The sequence below is a fragment of the Phocoena sinus genome, chromosome X (assembly GCF_008692025.1).
Source record: "Phocoena sinus isolate mPhoSin1 chromosome X, mPhoSin1.pri, whole genome shotgun sequence".
Taxonomy (NCBI): Eukaryota; Metazoa; Chordata; class Mammalia; order Artiodactyla; family Phocoenidae; genus Phocoena; species Phocoena sinus.
The window spans coordinates 86,792,719-86,817,763 of record NC_045784.1 but is presented as its reverse complement, the minus strand read 5'-3'; the positions used below and the strand labels follow the sequence as shown (position 1 = coordinate 86,817,763).

The 25,045-nt window shown below is 36.5% G+C and overlaps 1 protein-coding gene across 1 annotated transcript in view; it reads left to right on the top strand.

Annotated features, from left to right (window-relative positions):
- ZMAT1 (zinc finger matrin-type 1) overlaps positions 1-24,660 on the top strand; it is a 40,552-nt gene extending 15,892 nt beyond the window's left edge. The window contains exons 3-7 of the mRNA XM_032618728.1: positions 2,572-2,673; positions 2,751-2,925; positions 4,536-4,820; positions 21,087-21,186; positions 22,437-24,660. Of these exons, the coding sequence (XP_032474619.1) occupies positions 2,572-2,673; positions 2,751-2,925; positions 4,536-4,820; positions 21,087-21,186; positions 22,437-23,751 (1,977 nt within the window). The 3' untranslated portion in view covers positions 23,752-24,660. The remainder of the gene's footprint in view (positions 1-2,571; positions 2,674-2,750; positions 2,926-4,535; positions 4,821-21,086; positions 21,187-22,436) is intronic.
- The last annotated feature ends 385 nt before the right edge of the window (positions 24,661-25,045 follow it).

The window sequence follows — 25,045 nt, the reverse complement described above, 5'->3', positions numbered from 1 at the left end:
TATTCTGAACACTTTGTCCTATCATTACATCGTTGTACTTTTCTGTAATAGTTTAATGGCTATAAGGCATTATGTTATGTAATGTTGTAGCATATTTTTAAATTTAAGTGCCATCTGTAAGTTTGGTACTTAAGCTTGTTAAATAATCAAATCAAAACTATACATGACTTTCCATATATTTGAAAGCACTTCTGTGCAAATATCCTACTTGAAAAGGTGATTTTTTTCTCTTTAGTATACAGCTTGGTTAATAGTGTCAGACTATCTCAGCATAGTATTTATTGTTCATGTAAAATAGGACAGTACTGCAGAAGATTTGAATTTTAATGAGGTTGCACTTATTAATATTTCCTTTTGTATTTATACTTACATGTTTAAGAAACCATTCTTTGTTCTTTTGTCATATAGATATTTCTGTTTTCTTCTAATACTTTTAAAAGCTTTATTTTTTAGGTTAAAGTGTTTGATCCATCTGGTATTGATTTTCACATATGGAGGGTGGTAACATTATTTTCCATACAGATAACCAGGTATCCCAGCAATATTTATTTAAACAGTCCATCCTTGCCTCACTGATTTGCAGTGGCATCTCTATCATAAGTTAATTTATATATATATATATATATTTATAATATTATGTTCTATTGTATTGCTTTGTTTGCCTGCCTCTATAATAATTTCACCTTATTAGTATAGCTTTAAAATATGCCATGATACCTGGTAGGGAAAATTTATATGACAAAAAACTCATTATAAAGTTAAAAGACAAGCCACAGATTGAGTGCTATTTATAACTGATATAACTAACAAAGGATTAGTATCTAGAATATATAAAGAACTATATATCAATTAGAACAAGAAACAACCCAATAGAAAAATGGGAAAGTGTTATAAACAGGCTATAGAAGAGATACTTAACTTCAGAAGTGATCATATGGGAAATGCAAGTTAAAGTGATAATGAACTAACTATCTTATCAAAACCATCATGCTCGCAAAAATTGAAATCTAATAGCACTTAACACTTCAGGAGAATATAGGAAGACAAATCACTCATATATGCTACATTTGGAGTTGTAAACTGCTTCAACATCTTTTTTTTAATTAATTTTTATTGGAATATAGTTGCTTGCTTCAACATCTTTGGAGATAAATTTTATAATACCTATTAAAGCTGAAAATCCTCATACCTTATAAGCCAAATAGTCCATATCTAGGTGTCTACTTTAAAGAAACTCTTGGACATTATATTAGGAGATATATTTACATATGTTCAGTGCAGAAATGCTTGTGATAGCAAAATAAACAGAAACATAACTGCCTTCAGTAGGTAACTTGATGGGTAGCATATAGAGTGGCATATTATGCAGCATGTAATATGAATGAACTAGAGCTATATGTATCAATATGGGCAAATCTTACATAATATTGAGTTATAAAAAGTTGAAAAGGATATGAATAGACTGATTCCATTTTCATAAAATTAAAAAAATGACAGTAGTACATAATACTGTTTATGGGCACATGCATATCTAGTAAAAGAAGAGAAGCATAGAAGAAATGATATAGACCAACTTTAAGATAGTGGTTACCTATCGGGAGAGACTGAGGAGGGGAGGGATTGTTGGCATGAGGAGATAGGACTGTATGTGTAAAATTTCACCTCTTTTGAAAAGGAGATCTGAAACAAATATAGAAAAATGTTAATAGTATCTGTTAAAACTGGGCAGTGGGTATGTACTTCAACTATATTATTTCCTGTGCTTTTCTATATGTATATATTTCACAATTTAAAATGCTGTAGAGAGAGGGTAAGTAGTTGCCTCACAGTATATGTTCAGGAATGTTAGTTTCCCTTCTATTTACACCAACATTTTCGTTATTACGTATTTTGTTCTACATTTGTTCAGAGATTTTTCTAATGTGCCTAACCTAGAAGAGTTAATTTCCTCACATAAAAGAATTTTAGAGGTAAGCAGTACAGGGCTGATGTGACAGCTCCATAACATTATCAGAGATCTAGGCATTTTCTCTCTTTCTACTCTGATGAACTAGCCTCTGTCCTTAAGATCCCCCATAGTCCCAGATGACCTTTAAATCTTAATTCCAGAAGCAGGAGGGAAGAAGGTTAGAAGAAGGGTTCATCCTCCATCCTTTTAGGAGGCTTCCCAGAAGTTCTACCCAGCATTTCAGATTACATCTTATTGGCCAGAATAGAGTCACAAGATTACGTCATGCTGAAAGGGAGGCTGGAACATGCAGTCTTTTAGCTGGGTATATTGCCTAAGATGTGTAACTAAGGAAGAAGAATAAGTTTGATATTAGGCAAAAAAATCTAGGAGTCTCTGTCAAAAACAAAAACCTAGAAGTTATTGGACTCTAAATTACAGCATTATTTTCATTTTAATTGAGATTTAGAGATTTGAAAGCACGTGAAGCCTTTTCGTAAACTTGGTACACATTAAATATATTTCAATTCACGGGTACTGTCCTCAAATTTGAAGAGGTGTAAATTTGGGGTACCTCTGTTATTGAATAAACAAAGTCACATTATATATATATATTTTTTTAGAGTGAAAAACATGCTCAAAATGTTAGGTTTTATTTTCAAATGCATGGGGAACAAAATGAAGTGCCTGATAAGAAAATGAAGATGGATGTTAGGAATTTTCAGGTGAGTGGCCTTTGTTGATGTTCTAATTCGAAAGTTTGAGTTATTGAATCTTTCTAACAAGATTGTGCTTATTTCAGATGCATAGGAGTGAAGTAGTGGACAGAAACAAATTTTGTGATCTCTGCAACATGATTTTTAGCTCCTCAGTTGTTGCTCAGTCTCACTATGTGGGGAAATTCCATGCTAAAAAACTGAAGCAATTAATGGAGGAGCATGATCAGGTATCTCCATCAGGATTTCAGCCAGAGATGGGTAAGATCACATTCACCTCTTTAACTTCAATACAGGGTCTCTCTATAATTTTTCCCCATCTCTGCCATCCATTTTTTATTGGAGAGACTTTTACTCTGCCACAGTAACTTGGTTCTTCTTCTGCCTGGTTAATCTCTTTCTGTATCCTTGTAATTTAATATAGAGATCATAATTGCTAGCTGAATTTTAAGAAATGTTGTGACCTCTCCTTTTCAGTTTATTAAATCCAAATAAAAGCAAGTTATTTGCTATGTTGCTATAAAGAAAGAACAATAAGCAACCTGAACTCTCCAGTTTCTAATCAAATTATAAAGTCTTAGCTCCTTCTTACTTCTTCCCCTTGGCATCTATCTCATTCTTCTTTTTTTGCTTTAGTACTTTCCAAAACATTATCTCATAGTGTGTGTTCAGACCAATGTCTTCACCATAATATAGTTATGTTGCAGCATTTTCTGACTATAACTATAGCCAAAAAAAAAAAGGTATGGAATCTTCTTCTACCAGATTGCTCATTTCTTTCTTCCTATGAATATAAAGAAAAGGTACTACTAGCATTATCAATCAGCAGTTATTGAGTACTTATTTTATGTTAGATGCCAAAGATACAGAGAACTGTAAAACGTTGCTGTTTCCTCCTTCCAGTGATGTTGGGCCGCCAGCGCATGAGAGAACTGACCCACAGATCTCACTTCTGGCCTGAAGTGGCAGAGTACACCCTGGAAAACCCAGCCTGTATTTTGAAAATGTGCCTGTATTTTGAAAATGTGTGCCAGAACAAAAAATAAGATGATCAATTCTCTGGAATAAATAATTTACCACATTCTCACTAGCTTCAACACTTTAGGAATAAAGCATGTCTAGCATGGAAATTTTACCAACATTAATTTCCAACTCATAGTGTAGGCCTCATCAGCATTAAAACATATAGTTTTCTTAATAAATGAAACCAGAATTATTTTTAAATTTATTCTAGTTTCTCTAATTTTTGTATATTTGTTTTTCTGCCTGTCAGTCAAGAGGGACAGAATCAGTGTGCCCTACAAGAGAAAGCATCTTGTAAAGCCTTATCTTTAGTTCCCAGAATTCATAAATTTGGGCTCAGAGAGGAGACTAAATGAAAGAGCTCTGAAATAACTGTAAATGTGGAAACATAATTTTATAGCCTTAAACAACTGCATAAATTTTATTTTGATACAGACACCACAAATCTGGACTGAATAGGTGATTTACTTTGCTACTCAAGAAAGACACCAACTTAGAATTTGGTACCATCTCTTTTACTCTCACTAATTTCAAGAACCATCCTAAGACATCTCTTATGCCTTCATTGATTTTTCAGATGAATAAAATTCATTTGAAATACATGCCTAATGCTGAATATTCTTTCCTGTATCTTTGTTGGAGAAACTTGGTGACAGACTTGTATTCAAATTTCTATTCTCACAGAAGGAAATTCTTTTTAGCCTGAGTACCTTTATCCAACAGCCCTATATGGAAAAAGTCCAGAGATAGTAGGCTTTAAAAAAACTCTAACTTTCCCTAATACTTTATAAGAATGCAGCTCTAATAGCTGGACACATGTTGATCACTTTTCATTATGACTATTTCAGCAGGTGTGCCTATTACTACTTCTGCTGAGTCAACTTTTCTGAAGCCCCTTGTTGTCAAGCCTCCTCCAGGTGGGATTAAAGACGAGACTACGCCTTCCTCTTCCAGCAGTGCTTTGGATTTGAATAATCCAAACAAGTATTGTAAGCTCTGTCCTGCTTCCTTTAATGGTCCATTAATGGCCCAACAACATTATGTTGGGAAAAAACACAAAAGAAATGAAGCTAAGAAGAAGTTTGTAGACAAGTTAAGAGAGAAACCTCTTCCAGCAAAATCAGATGCAAATGGTAAATAGTAAAATTATCCCAAATCTCTTTCTTAGAAAGTTTATATTTTATTAAACATATCTGGCTTATGTATATACTATTTTGCTTTTACTGAATACAAGGTTTATAATACTCATGGGATCATAGAATTTTCGATAAGGACTTTAGAGTCCATATAGGTCTGTCTGTTGGTTTTCTAGAAAATGAGACCCAGAAAGGTTTAGATGACACTAATAAAATATAGATATTACCACGGTTTCATATTATATCATAGGTACATAAGGAAGTATTTTAAATTAGTATCATGTAGTTATATCATTCGGTCACTAAGTATGACTTAAGTGTCTCTTAGTTGCTAGGCTAGTTATTCTTGGGAATACAAATGAAGATATACTATTTTCCCTGAAGGGGCAAGTGTATAACTAATTGGGTTAATAATACTTCATTGCAAGAGGCTGCAGACATGGATTTTTGTGTACATATTTTTGGTAACCAGAGGAGCCAAACATCATGGTTCAGAAAAGCTTTATAGAGGAAGTATATGATTTAGATTGATAGCAGTGGGAAGGAGAGAGGATGAACAAAGGAGCTGAGAAAGAGAGGCAAGAATTCAGGTGCAATAAAGATTCTGATCCTGACTGGAGTGATCCACTTGCTCTTCTAACCATATGTTTTTTCATTTTTCCCCCACAGGCACCATCTCACTACTAGTATTTTTATTCCCTTTTCATATTCTCTTCTCCACCCACTTTTCCTCTACTCACCATTATTTTTCAATTCTTTCCTTACTAGACCTTTTTGCTTAATGTGAAAATGTTCATTACTCCCTCCTTGAAGCTTTATTCTTTGTCATTAGTAACTCCTTATGTTGTTGTTCTTTTCCTGTGTTTCTATTTATTTTCTGTTTTCTTTGGGGGCTCTTTTTTAAATTCATTGTCTAAATGTAGACGTTCCCATGGTTCCATTCTTGACCTTAATCTATAACATGATCTAATCTGTTCCTCTGATTTCATTTGTCATCTGTATGCTTATGACCTTTCTGCAAAGCTTTAGATTCATATATTCAAAGAGCAGCTACCTCTTCACCTGTATACCTCATAGCCATTTCAAATCCACTCAGTCATTCAAAGTAGAAACCTGTAGTTAATTGTAAATCCCACAGCACCATCTACTTCACTTCCTATATCTAATGAGGCACCAAGCCATGACTGTTTTACCTCCTGAATCTTACTGTTACCTTTTCTCCAGCCATGCTTTTCCCACACTAGTTCAGGCCCTCAACATCTTTTCTAGAGTTTTGCTACTCAAAGTGTGGTTTGTGGCCAGCATTATAAACATCACTTGGGAGCTTGTTAGAAAAAAGAATCTCAGGCCTCACTGCAGACCTACTGAATCAGAATCTGCATTTTAACAAGATGTCTAGGTGATTTGTGCTCACAATAAATTTTGAGAAGCATTGTTCTAGAATATTGCCACAACCTCTAACTACTCTCCTTGCCATCAGTTTTGTCTCCCCAGATCTACCCTCAATTTAACCACTAGAGTGTTTCATCTAAAGTGTACATCTTTTCATGTCATCCCCCTGCTTAAAAGTCCTTATTTCTCTATTTTCTAAGGATAAAAATCTAAGCTTCATAGCTCTCTACCATCTTGTCCCTATCTCCTTCTCCAGGCTTATTCCCTGCTACTTCCTGCTATGATTTATGTGGGTCAGAATCTACAAACTGCTTATGGTTTCCAGAAACCATTACCCCATTTCTTGTCTCTGTGCCCTTCATGCTGCTGTTTTGCCTAGAACATCTTCATGTCCCTCTTCTCTTGACCAACTCCTACTCATTTCACTTCTTTCAAGCCTTTTCACTTCCTTCAAGGCTTATATTCTGTGCTTCCTTAACCTGAATATCTAATTATCTCTCCCTGTGTCTTTATCTCCCACTAGAATGTAAGGTCTTTGAGGGAAGGGACTTCATCTAACTCATCTATATTTCCAGTACTAGAGATAGAAACTGGCACAGAGTAGGCCTACCTCAATAGAGATTAGTTTAATATATGAATCAGTGAACTATTAACCTTTATTTATTGAGTGCTAACCCTGTGTTTGTACTATTAAGTTTTCTGCTTAATGTGATTCAGCATGTCCCCAAAAGTTACATAGAGATCTGTATTTTTATCTAGGATATTAAAGAACATTGATTTAGGCAAGTGTAGAAATAGAAGTGGTAGGGCTTCTGAAAGTCGTAGATGTTTGGAGAAATGACAGACTTCCACTTGTTAGGGTATTTTTCCCATCGCTACGCTGAGGGTGATCTGAAATAAGTGGCTTCTAGTTTGTGGCATTAGGTAAATTGGAACTGAGAAGTGTGTCAGCCATGAGAAATGTGTGCACTTTGGTCACTTCTGAAAGGAGGGTCATTTTAGTACTCTGAAGTTTCAAGGTTATTAGATTGAGAGAAGGATTTTGGTGAAATTTTTATCTGGCTGGGGAGGCGAGTGCTGATCATCAGCATAATTTAATCCAGTCATTGAAGTCATTTTATACTAGCCTCTGAAGATGAAGCTCAAAGAACAGATTTTCAACCCTGCTTTGACTATTTCATTTTGATAACAGTAAACATTTGAGGATTAAGAAAATAGCTGGAGAATTTAAAGTAGCAAATGAGAATTGCAAAGAACAGCTACAGCAGAAGCCCATATTATAAGTGATCAAGCGGTAAGACAAAAACAGCTTAACCTGTGCCACTTTAACTATATTCACTCTTCACCCATTTTCTCCCTTCTTTCTGTCTCTGCCTTCTTTTCTATCTGCTATGGTTTATATATGTTTCTACTATATCTAATCTCTTTCCCTTTCTCTTCATCATTCTTACTGCTCTCTTCATGTCCCTCATTCAGTCCAGATCTTATTAGCACAGGAATGGCTACCATAACAATATGGAAATAAAATATGTATGTATTTTTAATTTACTGTATTTGTTTTGTTTACTTTACTAATTTCTAGCCCCATTATTGCACTTAGATGTCTCACCTTCACCTGTAACTCAGCATATCTAAAACTGAATTAATAATCTTTCCTAAAACCACCTTAAGTTTACCAAGTTTTCTTTCTTTGCCAGTAGTACCACTATTTATTAGTCACCTACACTTGAATCTTTGAGGGCATCTTTGACTAAATTTCCCTATCTCCTATCCGTCCACAGTCTTATCAGGTCTTTTTAGAACTATTTCTTCTTCCTTTATCCTTCCATTGCATTTTCACTACCATCATCTCACAGTTTAATGCTGTAACCACCTTCTGGAAGGCTTTACTTATACCTCATTGTTATTCTCTCACTACCTAGTAGCAAGATTTCAACCCAGGATCAATTCCACTGTCCACTTGTTCTACTTTTATATTCAGAACACTGAGTGATGCTATGGAGAATTATATAAGGCTAGAGATTGGGTGCCTCTACAGAGTCTTAGTATCCAATCTCTGTGGCCTTTTAGTCCTACTTAATACTTTTCCTTTTCCTTCACTTTCCTTTCAGCAGTGATTTTTAAGCCTACACCACTCTCCAGGACTCTCTTCTACTGTTCAACACTCCCCCTCCTCACAACATTCAGGCAAGCTTATTCCTTATTTCATCAAGAAAAATGTGGCCATCAAATGTGGTAAACAAGTATCTTGCCTTAACCAAATAATCCCTTAACCTTGAGTTTCCCTTTAACTACTACACTTTCCCCTTCTCTTCTTTGCCAGGTTTTTTTTTTGTTGTGTTGTTGTTTTTGTTTTTCAAATATACTCTTAACTGTCTTTACTGATATTCACTCCTCAACTCATTACCATTTGTTGACATACATTCCCCCAGCCCTCCACACCACCACTGTACCGTTCCACTGAAACTGTCCCTCACAGGGTTATTGTGACTTCTAAATTTCTAAATCCAATGACCATCTTTACTCCATTCACTAAACTTTCCTCCTTTGACATCAGTCTCTCCTGTTCATCCTTACAACTTTGTCCTTTACTTCTTGATTTTTCATAGTCCCCCTCCTCCTCTACCATCTAGTTTAAAGAGTGGTGCTCTCCAGGGTTTTTATCATTATGTTGGTGTTGCTATGCCCACCCATACATTATCCTCAGGACATCTCACCCACTCTGATTGTCTTAACTAACCCCCATCCCCTGACTTCTCCAAAATTAACCTATCTTCTGCCTTTCAAATTCCCATATATAACTGCCTATTGGACACCTTTACATGAAAAGCTCACAGATATATCAGACTCTGTGTGTCCAAATTCAAACTCACCAATGCTTATTCTCCCACCTCCTAAAATAGTACTTCCTTATGAAGTTCCAATTTCAGTTAGGATCACCACCTACTCAGTCACCAAACTATGCTGAGAGGTATTTTAGACTTCTCTAGATTCCTCCTTCTCCCTTATATCCCACATTCACTCAGTCATTAAATTTTGTCTGTTTTAATGGTAAGTATTTCACCAATATCCCTGCTTCTCTCTACCCCTACTGTGACCTTTCTAGCCCATGCCCTCTCATCTCTTGCCTTATGTAACTGTGGTCTCCTTACTTCCAGGCTTGCTCCTCTTAAAATTACCCTCCATATTGCAGTTAGAGGAGAGATTTCTCTAAAACACACAGCTGACCATGTTACTTACTACTTAAACCACTTCAAGGTTTCCCAGCCCACAGAATAAAAATCTAGGCTCCTTAGCATAATATAAAAGTCTCTTTGATGTGATATACTTTTGCCTCTCCCATCTCATCCCCTTATATTTTATTCTGCAACAATTCCAAATTTTAACTAGTTACTGTAAACACTTCTGTGTTCTTTTCATGCTATTTCCTCTGCCTACAGTACTCTTCTCAACTCTTAACCGTTAACTATTTTTCATTTTTCCAAGTTTAACTAAGGCATCATCTCTTCCAGTAGCCCTCTTCAGGCTCCCATATTGTACTAAGTGCCTCTGCTTCATTGAATTCCCATAGCTCTTAAGCATACTTGTCTTACCTTTTACCAAATGAGATTGAAATCCTCTGTTCATGTGTCTGTTTCTCACTTGGATTTGTGAGCAGCCTGCCCAATTTATTAATCTTGTACCTCTAGCATCTAGCATGATGCTTGGTGCCACAGAGGTGTCTAGTGTTGGTTGAACAGGTTATTTGAATTCAGCACATCATGCTCATTTCTGTCTCTTCAGAATATTGATATTGTTTTCATCCCCTGGAATTCCCTAACTGCTTTCCTTACAATTCAAATCCTTCTTTTCCTCCAAAGTCCATCACAACTTCCCTCACTTCTCTAGCTCTTGGTATTCTCCCCTTCCTCTGATTTTTCATAGGTATTACTGTTCATTGACAGTTGCATTAATTATAGTCCCTTAACTGAATTGGCCCCCTTGAGACAAAGGATTGTATTTTATTCTGCAATATCCTTCTCAGTGCTTTATATGAGAATGAGTATATGTTTTTTCTCAATATTTGATAATTGTTTATTGAAAGGCAGTGTTGTGTAGTGGGATAAACATAGATTTGGAGAAATGTTTGAAGTCAGTTGCCCAGTTGCACCTCAGATTCCTCAGGTATAAAACGAAAATAAGACTACTTCACAGGATTGAAAGAGGATGAAATGAAGCAGTATATACAGTACCCATCACAGAATGGGTCATCAACAAATGTTAGTTTTCTTGAAATATTTTGTTTTCCTGCCGTAATTTAAAAACATGTAAACTGGACATTTTCTATTTTTCTTCATAAGCTAAATGCCACATTAAGTTGCATTTTTGCTTGCATGTAGCTCTCAGTTGATTTAAGATATTAGATCAATGGTTCTCATTCTTGACTACATACTAGAATCATGCAGGCAGCTTTTAGAAATCCCAATGCTCAGGCCATCGCTAAAATCAATTAAATTAGAATCCCTGGGACCCACACATTAGTGTTTTGTTTTCTCTTTTTTAACTCCCCAAGAGGTTATGATATAGAGCCAAGATTGAGAACCAAAATGTTAGACTATAAAGATATGCAGTTCCTCAATCTATCCTTTGAAAACAAAGACCTTAGTCCAGGGAGTTATGAGGTACGGCTGTGATTAGGAGAAAAGTGGACTCCACAAGTGTTAGGTTATGGATGATTCTGAAAGTTACAGGTTGCAAAGAAGCTTGAGTTTCTGGGTGAAGTCAGAAACGGAATCCTAGCAGGGCTGAGGGGAGCAAAGTTTGACAGGCCCAAGGAGCAGACTCAGATAGGAGAATGGACAGTGTAAGGAGCATAGTAGAGGCAGGTTTCAGTAGGATCAGACCAGGAATTTTGATCTTGGGGCCAATAAATAGACTTCATGTCTTCACAGAAAGGGTTTACACCATTTTTATATATTATTTTCTGAGATGTCTATATCCTAGAAAAAGATAACGAATATCAGTGTGTGAAAAAGACAAGGGCTAAGGTAATAGAAAGCAGACCATAGTTCCAGAACTGCCTCTGGATCTTTCATATGTGACCTGCAGCTGCTCTAAACTACTGTATTGCCTATATTATAATCTTCTGGTATAATTTGTGACGAAACTAAGGAGGAACTGAGGAGAACATTATGTACAATATACTCTATAAGCACTAAACAAATATGTAAAACCTCTGAAATATAATCTGAGTTTATAATCATACTGAAGATCACTGACTTGATAATCTAGGCAGTGGTGCTCAACAGTGTCTGCACAGAAAAATCACCTAGACTGCTTTCAAAAAGTAAGAAAGCCTGGTTCTACCCCTAGAGATTCTGATTAAATTAGTCTTATGTGGAGCTGTAACATGAATATTTTTAGACTTCTCCACAAGATTCCAATGTGTAACTAACCTTAAGAACCACTAGTCTAGAGGAAACAAGGATTCCTCCTTATCTTGCATAACTTGGGTGCCCTCAAAATACATGGTATTGGCCAAGTGAATATGAGCCTTAATTTTCCCACCTGTTAAATAAGGTTAGTAATAATTTCCTGAAAAGGGTTGTTATGAGCATGCAGAGTCCTGGATTTAGTCCTCAGCTTTGCAGGAAGTCCAGAGTCTTCAGAGGTGATCAGCCTCAAATCAGGGACTCCGAAAACCAAAAACAAAATTGGAAGATGCAGAAAAATAACCAAGGAACTGGAAAGGTATTCCCTTAGTGGTTTTCTCCACACATCCTCTGACAATAATTAGCTGGGGTATTGTTAAAATACACAATCCCTGTCCCAGTGAATCATATTCTCCAGAGGAGGGGGTCTAGGGATCTGTATTTTAAACTCACACTAGGGTGATTCTTTTTTTTTTTTTTTAACATCTTTATTGGAGTATAATTGCTTTACATTGGTATGTTAGTTTCTGCTTTATAACAAAGTGAATCAGTTATACATATACTTATGTTCCCATATCTCTTCCCTCTTGCATCTCCCTCCCTCCCACCCTCCCTATCCCACCCCTCCAGGCGGTCACAAAGCACCAAGCTGATCTCCCTGTGCTATGCGGCTGCTTCCCACTAACTATCTACCTTATGTTTGGCAGTGTATATATGTCCATGCCTCTCTCTCGCTTTGTCACAGATCACCCTTCCACCTCCCCATATCCTCAAGTCCGTACTCTAGTAGGTCTGTGTCTTTATTCCTGTCTTACCCCTAGGTTCTTCATGACATTTTTTTCTTAAATTCCATATATATGTGTTAGCATACGGTATTTGTCTTTCTCTTTCTGACTTACTTAACTCTGTATGACAGACTCTAAGTCTATCCACCCATTACAAATAGCTCAATTTCATTTCTTTTTATGGCTGAGTAATATTCCATTGTGTATAAGTGCCACAACTTCTTTATCCATTCATCCGATGATGGGCACTTAGGTTGTTTCCATGTCCTGGCTATTGTAAATAGAGCTGCAATGAACATTTTGGTACATGACTCTTTTTGAATTTTGGTTTTCTCAGGGTATATGCCCAGTAGTGGGATTGCTGGGTCATATGGTAGTTCTATTTGTAGTACTTTAAGGAACCTCCATACTGTTCTCCATAGTGGCTGTACCAATTCACATTCCCACCAGCAGTGCAAGAGTGTTCCCTTTTCTCCACACCCTCTCCAGCATTTATTGTTTCTAGATTTTTTGATGATGGCCATTCTGACTGGTGTGAGATGATATCTCATTGTAGTTTTGATTTGCATTTCTCTAACGATTAATGATGTTCAGCATGCTTTCATGTGTTTGTCGGCAGTCTGTATATCTTCCTTGGAGAAATGCCTATTTAGGTCTTCTGCCCATTTTTGATTGGGTTGTTTTTTTGTTACTGAGCTGCATGAGCTGCTTGTAAATTTTGGAAATTAATCCTTTGTCAGTTGCTTCATTTGCAAATATTTTCTCCCATTCTGAGGGTTGTCTTTTGGTCTTTTTTATGGTTTCCTTTGCTGTGCAAAAGCTTTGCAGTTTCATTAGGTCCCATTTGTTTATTTTTGTTTTTATTTCCATTTCTCTAGGAGGTGGGTCAAAAAGGATCTTGCTGTGATTTATGTCATAGAGTGTTCTGCCTATGCTTTCCTCTAAGAGTTTGATAGGTTCTGGCCTTACATTTAGGTCTTTAATCCATTTTGAGCTTATTTTTGTGTATGGTGTTAGGGAGTGATCTAATCTCATACTTTTACATGTACCTGTCTGGTTTTCCCAGCACGATTTATTGAAGAGGCTGTCCTTTCTCCACTGTACATTCCTGCCTCCTTTATCAAAGATAAGGGGACCATATGTGCATGGGTTTATCTCTGGGCTTTCTATCCTGTTCCATTGATCTATTTTTCTGTTTTTGTGCCAGTACCATACTGTCTTGATTACTGTAGCTTTGTAGTATAGTCTGAAGTCAGGGAGCCTGATTCCTCCAGCCCGGTTTTTCTTTCTCAAGATTGTTTTGGCTATTCGGGGTCTTTTGTGTTTCCATACAAATTGTGAAATTTTTTGTTCTAGTTCCGTGAAAAATGCCAGTGGTAGTTTGATACGGATTGCATTGAATCTGTAGATTACTTTGGGTAGTAGAGTCATTTTCACAATGTTGATTCTTCCAATCCAAGAACATGGTATATCTCTCCATCTATTTGTATCATCTTTAATTTCTTTCATCAGTGTCTTATAATTTTCTGCATACAGGTGTTTTGTCTCCTTTGGTAGGTCTATTCCTAGGTATTTTATTCTTTTTGTTGCAATGGTAAATGGGAGTGTTTTCTTGATTTCACTTTCAGATTTTTCATCATTAGTGTATAGAATGCCAGAGATTTCTGTGCATTAATTTTGCATCCTGCAACTTTTTTTTAAATTTAATAACATTTAGTCTGTGTTCATGCTGGATATTAGTCTAAAATTTTATTTATTTATTTATTTGAATTTTATTTTATTTATTTTTTTATACTGCAGGTTCTTATTAGTCATCAGTTTTATACACATCAGTGTATACATGTCAATCCCAATCTCCCAATTCATTCCACCACCAGCCCCTCCCCGCCAGCACTTTCCCCCCTTGGCATCCATACGTTTATTCTCTATATCTGTGTCTCTATTTCTGCCCTGCAAACCAGTTCATTAGTACCATTTTTCTAGCTCCCACATGTATGTATTAATATATGATATTTGTTTTTCTCTTTATGACTTACTTCACTCTGTATCACAGTCTCTAGATCCATCCACGTCTCTACAAATAACACAATTTCGTTCCTTTTTATGGCTGAGTAATATTCCATTGTATATATGTACCACAACTTCTTTATGCATTCGTCTGTCGATGGGCATTTAGGTTGCTTCAATGACCTGGCTATTGCAAATAGTGCTGCAATGAACATTGGGGTGCATGTGTCTTTTTGAATTATGATGTTCTCCGGGTATATGCCCAGTAGCGGGATTGCTGGGTCATATGGTAATTCTATTTTTAGTTTTTTAAGGAACCTCCATACTGTTCTCCATAGTGGCTGTATCAGTTTACATTCCCACCAACAGTGCAAGAAGGTTCCCTTTTCTCCACACCCTCTCCAGCATTTGTTGTTTGTAGGTTTTCTGATGATGCCCATTCTAACTGGTGTGAGATGATACCTCATTGTAGTTTTGATTTGCATTTCTCTAATAATTAGTGATGTTGAGCAGCTTTTGATGTGCCTCTTGGCCATCTGTATGTCTTCTTTGGAGAAATGTCTATTTACGTTTTCTGCCCATTTTTGGATTGGGTTGTTTCTTTTTTAAATGTTGAGCTGCATGAGCTGTTTATATATTTTGCAGATTAATCCTTTGTTGATTGATTCGTTTGCAAATACTTTCTCCCATTCTGAGGGTTGTCTTTTCGTCCTGTTTGTAGTTTCCTTTGCTGTGCAAAAGCTTTTAAGTTTCATTAGGTCCCATTTGTTTATTTTTGTTTTTATTTCCATCACTCTAGGAGGTGGGTCAAAAAATATCTTGCTGTGATTTATGTCAAAGAGTGTTCTTCCTGTGTTTTCCTCTAAGGGTTTTATAGTGTCTGGTCCTACATTTAGGTCTCAAATCCATTTTGAGTTTATTTTTGTGTATGGTGCTAGGGAGTGTTGTAATTTCATTCTTTTACATGTAGCTGTCCAGTTTTCCCAGCACCACTTATTGAAGAGACTGTCTTTTCTCCATTGTATATCCTTTCCTCCTTTGTCATAGATTAGTTGACCATAAGTGCATGGGTTTATCTCTGGGCTTTCTATCCTTTTCCATTGATCTATATTTCTGTTTTTGTTCCAGTACCATACTGTCTTGATTACTGTAGCTTTGTAGTCTAGTCTGAAGTCAGGGAGTCTGATTCCTCCAGCTCCATTTTTTTCCCTCAAGACTGCTTTGGCTATTCAGGGTCGTTTGTGTCTCCATAGAAATTTTAAGATATTTTGTTCTAGTTCTGTAAAAAATGCCATTGGTAATATGACACGGATTGCCTTGAATCTGTAGATTGCTTTGGTTAGTATAGTCATTTTCACAATATTGATTCTTCCAAATCAAGAACATGGTATACCTCTCCATCTGTTTGTATCATCTTTAATTTCTTTCATCAGTGTCTTATAGTTTTCTGCATACAGGTCTTTTGTCTCTCCAGGTAGGTTTATTCCTAGGTATTTTCTTCTTTTTGTTGCAGTGGTAAATGGGAGTGTTTCCTTAATTTCTCTTTCAGATTTTTTATCATTTATGAATAAGAATGTAAGAGATTTCTGTGCATTAATTTTTTATCCTGCAGCTTTACCAAATTCATTGATTAGCTCTAGTAGTTTTCTGGTAGCATCTTTAGGATTCTCTATGTATAGTATCATGTCATCTGCAAACAGTGACAGCTTTACTTCTTCTTTTCTGATTTGGATTCCTTTTATTTCCTTTACTTCTCTGATTGCTGTGGCTAAAACTTCCAAAACTACGTTGAATAAGAGTGGTGAGAGTGGGCAACCTTGTCTTGTTCCTGATCTTCATGGAAACGCTTTCAGTTTTTCACCATTGAGGATGATGTTGACTGTGGGTTTGTCATATATGGCCTTTATTATGTTGAGGAAAGTTCCCTCTATGCCTACTTTCTGGAGGGTTTTTATCATAAATGGGTGTTGAATTTTGTCAAAAGCTTTCTCTGCATATATTGAGATGGCCATATGGTTTTTCTCCTTCAATTTGTTAATATGGTTTATCACATTGATTGATTTGCGTATGTTGAGGAATCCTTGCATTTCTGGAATAAACCCTACTTGATCATGGTGTATGATCCTTTTAATGTGCTGTTGGATTCTGTTTGCAAGTATTTTGTTGAGGATTTTTGCATCTATGTTCATCAGGGATATTGGCCTATAGTTTTCTTTCTTTGTGACATCCTTGTCTGGTTTTGGTATAAAGGTACTTGTGGCCTTGTAGAATGAATTTGGGAGTGTTCCTCCCTCTGCTATATTTTGGAAGAGTTTGAGAAGGATAGGTGTTAGCTCTTCTCTAAATGTTTGATAGAATTCGCCTGTGAAGCCATCTGGTCCTGGGCTTTTGTTTGTTGGAAGATTTTTAATCACAGTTTCAATTTCAGTGCTTGTGATTGGTCTGTTCATATTTCCTATTTCTTCCTGATTCAGTCTTGGCAGGTTGTGCATTTCTAAGAGTTTGTCCAATTCTTCCAGTTTGTCCATTTTATTGGCATAGTGTTGCTTGTAGTAATCTCTCATGATCTTTTGTATTTCTGCAGTGTCAGTTGTTACTTATCCTTTTTCATTTCTAATTCTATTGATTTGAGTCTTCTCCCTTTTTTTCTTGGAGAGTCTGGCTAATGGTTTATCTATTTTGTTTATCTTCTCAAAGAACCAGCTTTTAGTTTTATTGATCTTTGCTATCATTTCCTTCATCTCTTTTTCATTTATTTCTGATCTGATTTTTATGATCTTTTTCCTTCTGCTAACTTTGGGATTTTTTGTTCTTCTTTCTCTAATTGCTTTAGTGCAAGGTTATGTTGTTTATTCGAGATGTTTCCTGTTTCTTAAGGTGGGCGTGTATTGCTATAAGCTTCCCTCTTAGAACTGCTTTTGCTGCATCCCATAGGTTTTGGGTAATCGTGTCTGCATTGTCATTTGTTTCTAGGTATTATTTTATTTCCTCTTTGATTTCTTCAGTGATCACTTCGTTATTAAGTAGTGTATTGTTTAGCTTCCATGTGTTTGTATTTTTTACAGATCTTTTCCTGTAATTGATATCTAGTCTCATAGCATTGTGGTCAGAAAAGATACTTGATACAATTTCAATTTTCTTAAATTTACCAAGGCTTGACTTGTTACCCAAGATATGATCTATCCTGGAGAATGTTCCATGAGTACTTGAGAAAAATGTGTATTCTGTTGTTTTTGGATGGAATGTCCTATAAATATCAATTAAGTCCATATTATTTAATGTATCATTTAAAGCTTGTGTTTCCTTATTTATTTTCATTTTGGATGATCTCTCCATTGGTGAAAATGGGGTGTTAAAGTCCCCTACTATGAATGTGTTACTGTCGATTTCCCCTTTTATAGCTGTTAGTATTTGCCTTATGTATTGAGGTGCTCCTATGTTGGGTGCATAAATATTTACAATTGTTATATCTTCTTCTTGGCTTGATCCATTGATCATAATGTAGTGTCCTTCTTTGTCTCTTGTAATAGTCTTTGTTTTAAAGTCTATTTTGTCTGATATGAGAATTGCTACTCCAGCTTTCTTTTGGTTTCCATTTGCATGGAATATCTTTTTCCATCCCCTTACTTTCAGTCTGTATGTGTCTCTGGGTCTGAAGTGTGTCTCTTGTAGACAGCATATGTATGGGTCTTGTTTTTGTATCCATTTCAGCCAATCTGTGTCTTTTGGTGGGAGTATTTTGTCCATTTACATTTAAGGTAATTATCGATATGTATGTTCCTATTCCCATTTTCTAAATTGTTTTGGGTTCGTTATTGTAGGTTTTTTCCTTCTCTTGTGTTTCTTGCCTAGAGAAGTTCCTTTAGCATTTTTTGTAAAGCTGGTTTTGTGGTGCTGAACTCTCTCAGCTTTTGCTTGTCTGTAAAGATTTTAATTTCTCCATCAAATCTGAATGAGATCCTTGCTGGGTAGAGTAATCTTGGTTGCAGGTTTTTCTCCTTCATCACTTTAAGTATGTCCTGCCACTCCCTTCTGACTTGCAGAGTTTCTGCTGAAAGTTCAGCAGTTAACCTTATGGGGATTCCCTTCTGTGTTATTCATTGTTTTTTCCCTTGCTGCTTTTAGTATGCTTTCTTTGTATTTAATTTTTGACAGCTTGATTAATATGTGTCTTGGTGTATTTCTCCTTGGATTTTTCCTGTATGGGACTCTCTGTGCTTCCTGGACTTGATTAACTATTTCCTTTCCCCTATTAGGGAAGTTTTCAACTATAACCTCTTCAAATATTTTCTCAGTCCCTTTCTTTTTCTATTCTTCTTCTGGAACCCCTATAATTCGAATGTTGGTGCATTTAATGTTGTCCCAGAGGTCTCTGAGACTGTCCTCAGTTCTTTTCATTCTTTTTTCTTTATTCTGCTCTGCAGTAGTTATTTCCAGTATTTTATCTTCCAGGTCACTTATCCGTTCTTCTGCCTCAGTTATTCTGCTATTGATCCCATCTAGCATATTTTTCATTTCATTTATTGTGTTGCTCATCGTTGTTTGTTTCATCTTTAGTTCTTCTAGGTCCTTGTTAAATGTTTCTTGCATTTTGTCTATTCTATTTCCAAGATTTTGGATCATCTTTACTATCATTATTCTGAATTCTTTTTCAGGTAGACTGCCTATTTCCTCTTCATTTGTTAGGTCTGGTGGGTTTTTATCTTGCTCCTTCATTTTGCTTATCTTACTGTGTTTTGGGTCTCCTTTTTGCAGGCTGCAGGTTCGTAATTACCATCGTTTTTGGTGTCTGTCCCCAGTGGCTAAGGTTGGTTCAGTGGGTTGTGTTGGCTTCCTGGTGGAGGGGACTAGTGCCTGTGTTGTGGTGGATGAGGCTGGATCTTGTCTCTCTGGTGGGCAGGTCCACGTCTGGTGGTGTGTTTTGGGGTGTCTGTGGACTTATGATTTTAGGCAGCCTCTCTGCTAATGGGTGGGGTTATGTTCCTGTTTTGCTAGTTGTTTGGCATAGTGTGTCCAGCACTGTAGCTTGCTTGTCATTGAGTGAAGCTGGGTGCTGGCATTGAGATTGAGATCACTGGGAGATTTTTGCCATTTAATATTATGTGGAGCTGGGAGGTCTCTTGTTGAGCAGTTTCCTGAAGTTGTCTCTCCCGCCTCAGAGGCACAGCACTGACTCCTTGCTGCAGCACCAAGAGCCTTTCATCCACACGGTCACTGGCTCAGTCGTTGTTTTTCAAAGAATGCTGCTACACCACGGTGGCTTGGTCCAGGAATCCTTCTAGCTGCAGCCATGACTGTGCTGGAATCAGCCTTCCTCAAGAACAGCCTCACGGCTGCTAGTGGGAGGCCTTCCTCTCGAGACCTCCAGGTGATTCTTGCCAGAGAAGGCTGGGAAACATTGTAGTTCTATACACTGTCATTCTGGTCTTGATTTATGGTAGGAGGAGGAATATATATTTCCAGTTCTGAGGTTTTTAAAAAAATACCTATCATCTAGGGTATCCTCTTTTTTGTATCAGTAATATGGGAAACCAAATTATAATCAGAAGTGACTTGGCAAGCACAAAATCAGAGCACAGGAAGAGAGGATAGTTTTGAAGAATTATTTATTTAGACTTTGACATAACTGGCTGAGCTCTCCTGGGCCCACCAGAGTATATGTCAATAGTGAATGTAGTCCTCATGTTCTTCAAAGTCAAATTCTTCTTTCTACTTGACAATAATCTCCTGTTTCTGTGAATAATCTTTGCTTAGACAAGGCCAATACACTTAGTAATAATTAATTTAGTGGCCTTTAAATGATTAAGTTGCTGTTTGATTTAAAAGAAGATGGTCTTCCCTGACCCTAAAAATCTCTGCAGCCATCAGTTTATTGCCTCTTCCTTAGGGTGGGATTGTTTTTATATTTAGCTTATGAAATTTATTAATTTGCTTCTTCAGACCAAAGAGAAAGTGGAAGGTGATAAGATTAAGAAAATAAAACTTAATCTGTCACCTGCTTCCTGTTCTACCTATGAATCAGAATAGAGAGGTAGCTAGTATATCTATTCTATAGTTCTTGACTCTTATGAAGTGGTAACTAGCAGTTTTGTTTTAGAATTTTGCTTTCAGAATTTATCCTGAGAGTGGGGCTCACTGAACCTCTCTCATTTCTAAAATCTGTCTGTAGAAATAACTTTTGGTAAAGTAATGCACTACAGTGATTTCAGGTAAGAGAGTAAGAATTTTCTTTTATTTGTTTTTAATATTTTGGGATGTTTCAAGTTTTAGTTGGGTAGAAAGAGAATTAGGGGCAAACAAAAAAGAGGTTGGTTGAGGGATTAAGAGGCAAAGATTGATTGGGCATGCTAGATTTGAAGTGTCTGTTGTACTTTCATGTAGCAACAATAAACAGGCAGATAGCAGTTTCTTAGGAAAGAGACCAAGGCTAGAGAGGCAGTGTGGTGTAGTGTGAAAAATTTTGGACTTTAAATTAAGAGACATGGGCTCTGAGAGGCTATCTTTGTTACTAATGCTGTGTGACTTTGACCAAGTCATTTGACCTCTCTGGGCCTTAGCTTTAAATTGGGAAGGCTCAAGTAGATGATCTCTAGTAAATTCCTGTCTAGCTATGTGATTCGAAGTGTATTCCTATTGACCGTATTAACTTGAACTCTCTGTTTTTTCAGCATTTAGTATGAAAACCTATGTTTGTCATATTTGTAATATCACCTTTACATCTTTAGAAATGTTCCGGTCCCATATGCAAGGAAGTGAACATCAAATTAAGTAAGTATTTCTTGCCAAAATGCTCCTGTGATACCAAAGACCAGGGCTTCTGTCAAGTACCTTTGCATGTACTTTACAAACTTTCTAGGCATTTATTTCCCTAAGAGTTGATCCTGGGTATGGTTGGTGATATTTGTAACATATTGTATGTTAGTTCCATCTCCCAGGGAGTTCTCTAGCCATGATAGTAACTGACGTAGCTGGCTAACTGGCACTCCTCCTGACTAGACAGCATTGTCCTTCTTTGGAAAGATGCTAAAGGATCATTCTCAGGCTAACCATATAAATTCAAATAATCCCTGTAATCCCTGGAAGGTTGGCTAGTTCCAGAGATTCAGTGATCCAGTCATCATCCTTCCAATGAGGTATAGTGGTTAAGAAAGAAGGTCTTGTTGTTAGACAGAACTGAATTGGAATACCAGATCTATCTTTCTGCCAAGTATGTAACTTTGGACAGCTCTGACATAAAGTGGTTATAATGAAATATAAAAATATGTGCAAGGTGCCTGACTGGCACATAGTAGGAGCTCAATACACATTTATTCCAGTCTGTTTTGTTATTTTAAGGAGGAGAGGATTGAGTGGACAATTGGGGATCGGATAAGTCAGGTAGTGGGACAGTGGGGCACTTAACTATTGTATATTTTTTTTGTTGCTTTTAAAATCAAAGCATACTATTTCGGTTACATTATTTTAGTGGAAAATATTTATATTATTGAGTCTGTATACTAAGTAGCTAAGTTGTCTCACTGACCAAATTAACCTTCATTTAGACTCTTTTTTAAAATCTCAGGGTTCCAGAATAAATAGCTGTCACATTTATAGATCTGTACAGGGAACTAATAATCAAAAGTTTTTTAAAGCAATGTGACATTCAGATCAGACCATCTTTAGGGCATTAAATATTATTGGTCCTTTCCCACACATCCCAACATGCTTTATATTTTTAAGTACTATAGCAGTGTCAAATATGTCTGCTTCTTTGTACCCATATTTCCATTCATCCCAGGCCTGAAAATTTTTTTATGTGTAAAACATTGTGAGGTGCTTAGGAGATATCTGACTATCCCTGCTGCTTCTCTTTGACATACAAAAAGTCACAATTTTTAGCTTTTATATTGAGGTAGGTTTTAAAATTTTGTTTGGGCCTCTGTTGTATTTGTTTTTTCAAACTAATATTTTTGAAAGCAAAGCAAACATTCCAAATAAAATAATCTAGTAACAAGAACTTTCTACTGTCTTATTTGCAGAGAATCCATTGTTACCAATCTAGTGAAGAATCCGAAGAAGCCACCAGACTCTTACCAAGATGAAAGTACAGATTACATCAAAGTACAGAAAACCAGAGGACCAGAACCAAAGACTTATTTCAGAAAGATGCAAGAGACTTCTTTGGAAGCCTGCAGGTACAGAGAAGCAGTTGATTCCAGATCCAGACATAGAATGTTTGAACAAATACTCCCATGTGAGACTTTCTGGACATACCCAGGATCATACAATATTTCACAAACAGTGGAAAACCAGTTACCTCATTGCTTACCAGCTCACTCAAAGAACACATATGACTCTTTCCAAGAAGAACTGGAAGATTATATCAAAGTGCAGAAAGCCAGAGGACTAGATCCAAAGACTTGTTTCAGAAAGATAAGCAGGAGCTCTGTGGAAACCCATGGGTACAGAGAAGTTGATTCTGGACCCAGACCAAGAATGTGTGAGCAAAGATTTTCATTTGAGACTTCTCAGAACTCCCAGCGACCATATGGTACTTCACCAGTGGGAAGCCAATTACATCACTCGTTACCAGCTCATTCAAAGAGGTCATATGACTCTTTCCAAGATGAACTTGAGGATTATATCAAAGTGCAGAAAGCCAGAGGACTAGAGCCAAAGACTTGTTTCAGAGATGTAAGCAAGAGCTCTGTGGAAACCCATAAATACAGAGAAATGGTTGATTCCAGACCCAGATATAGAATGTTTGAGCAGAGGCTCCCATTTGAGACTTTCCAGAATTACCCAGTATCATATAGTATTTCACAGGCAGCGGAAAAGCAGTTACCTCATTGCTTACCAACTCATGACAGCAAACAGAGATTAGACTCTATGACCTACTGTCAACCCACCAGAGACTATTTCCCAGAAAAACCAGTACCCCTGAGCCTTAGTCAACAGGAAAATAATTCTGGCCCATACAGTGTAGAATCTGAAGTTTACAAGCACCTCTCCTCAGAAAACAATACCAGTGACCATGAAGCAAGTCATACACGGAAACATCAGAAGAGAAGGCACCTGGAGGAAGGTGAAGAAAAGCCAGAGAAGGAGCAGTCGAAGCATAAAAGGAAAAAGGGTTATGGGGATACAGATCTAGACAAGGACAAGAGCATCCAGAAAAGGAAAAGAGAGGGAGATAAAGTCAGTTCAGGAAAGCTTAAGCATCGAAAAAAGAAAAAAAGACATGGTGTTCCCTCTGAGAAGGAAGAACATAAGCACAAGAAAGAGAAAAAGAAATCTGTTGAAGAAAAGACGGAAGAGGAAATGCTTTGGGATGAGTCTATTCTTGGATTTTGAACTTTTAGCTTTGTTTACCCAATGAGAAATCGGTTAAGAATAGGGGAATTTAGACAAAGACAGGAACATCCAATGAAGAAAAGGAGAGGTGAACACAGTCAGTGTCAGTCAGTTCAGGAAAGCTTAGTTTTTTGTGTGTAAAAATTGAAATTGAATTGAAAGAAAAGACAAGCCTAAACCTAGTCTCTGAGAAAGAAGAACCTAAGAACATAAGAGAAAAGGAAGCCTGTTGAAGAAAAGACAAAGGTGTCAGTGCTTTAGGATGAGTCTTCTCTTGAATTTTGAACTTTTCAGTTTTGTTCATTAGGTTGAATTGAAGAAATAAGTTGAAGAGTTTGGTTTTGTTAAATTCATGTTATTGAATTGTCCTAAGTGGACAGTTACTTTAACTGCTAACAAAAGCCAAGTGAAATAAGAGTATTCAATATGCCTTTTCCTTAAGTTATTTTTCCTCATTTATTGAAAGAAAAATTACATGTTTCCTGTGTATAAAGTAATTTCCCTTAATGAGGCTGTCTCTGCTTCTATTCTTCAAATTGCTGTGATAGTGAATTACTCACCTGTGGGAGATAATTTATTTTAAATGAATCACCAGGCATTACAGAATCCATCCCTTCTTTGGGTTTGTGTTAGTGTTGGTGGTATTTTATTGTTGTTATTGTGTGTTTGTTTATGTTTCTTGGTTTTCTCCAAGGAAAACGTGTGAAGCGATTTAGACTGATTTTTTGTTTGTTTGTTAAATCTAATTTGCAGCGTATTTTTGTATTTTCTATTTCTGAAAGTGGAAAATGAAACAGTCTATAGTAAACTAAGATGATATATGGTTTTAAAGAGCTCTAAAAAAGTACTGATAAAAATCAGTCTATATTCTGGAAATGTTTATATTATATTAAAGTGTTTTAATTTCTACGTATTGTTTTATGTAAATGATCATTTCCCAGCTGGATATTATCTTACTTTGGGAGTGAGAGGGGAAATAATTAAACAGTTTGCACCTCTGGGGAGATCACACTATAAAGTTTTAATAGTTTCATTTATCCTATATCTAGCTTAGGAAAAGCTGATATTCAGAGTTGAGCTCAGTTTTAAGTTAGAAAAATATGACCAGCTAAATACTTGAAACTGAAAAAGGAAGAATTTATAAGTGGGAGAGGACTGTGAGGAGGAGGCATTACCTTTATTTATTTAAAATTTATTTATTTATTATTTATTTTTGACTGCATTGGGTCTTCGTTGCTGCGTGCAGCTTTCTCTAGTTGTGGCGAGTGGGGGCTACTCTTTGTTGCAGTGCGCA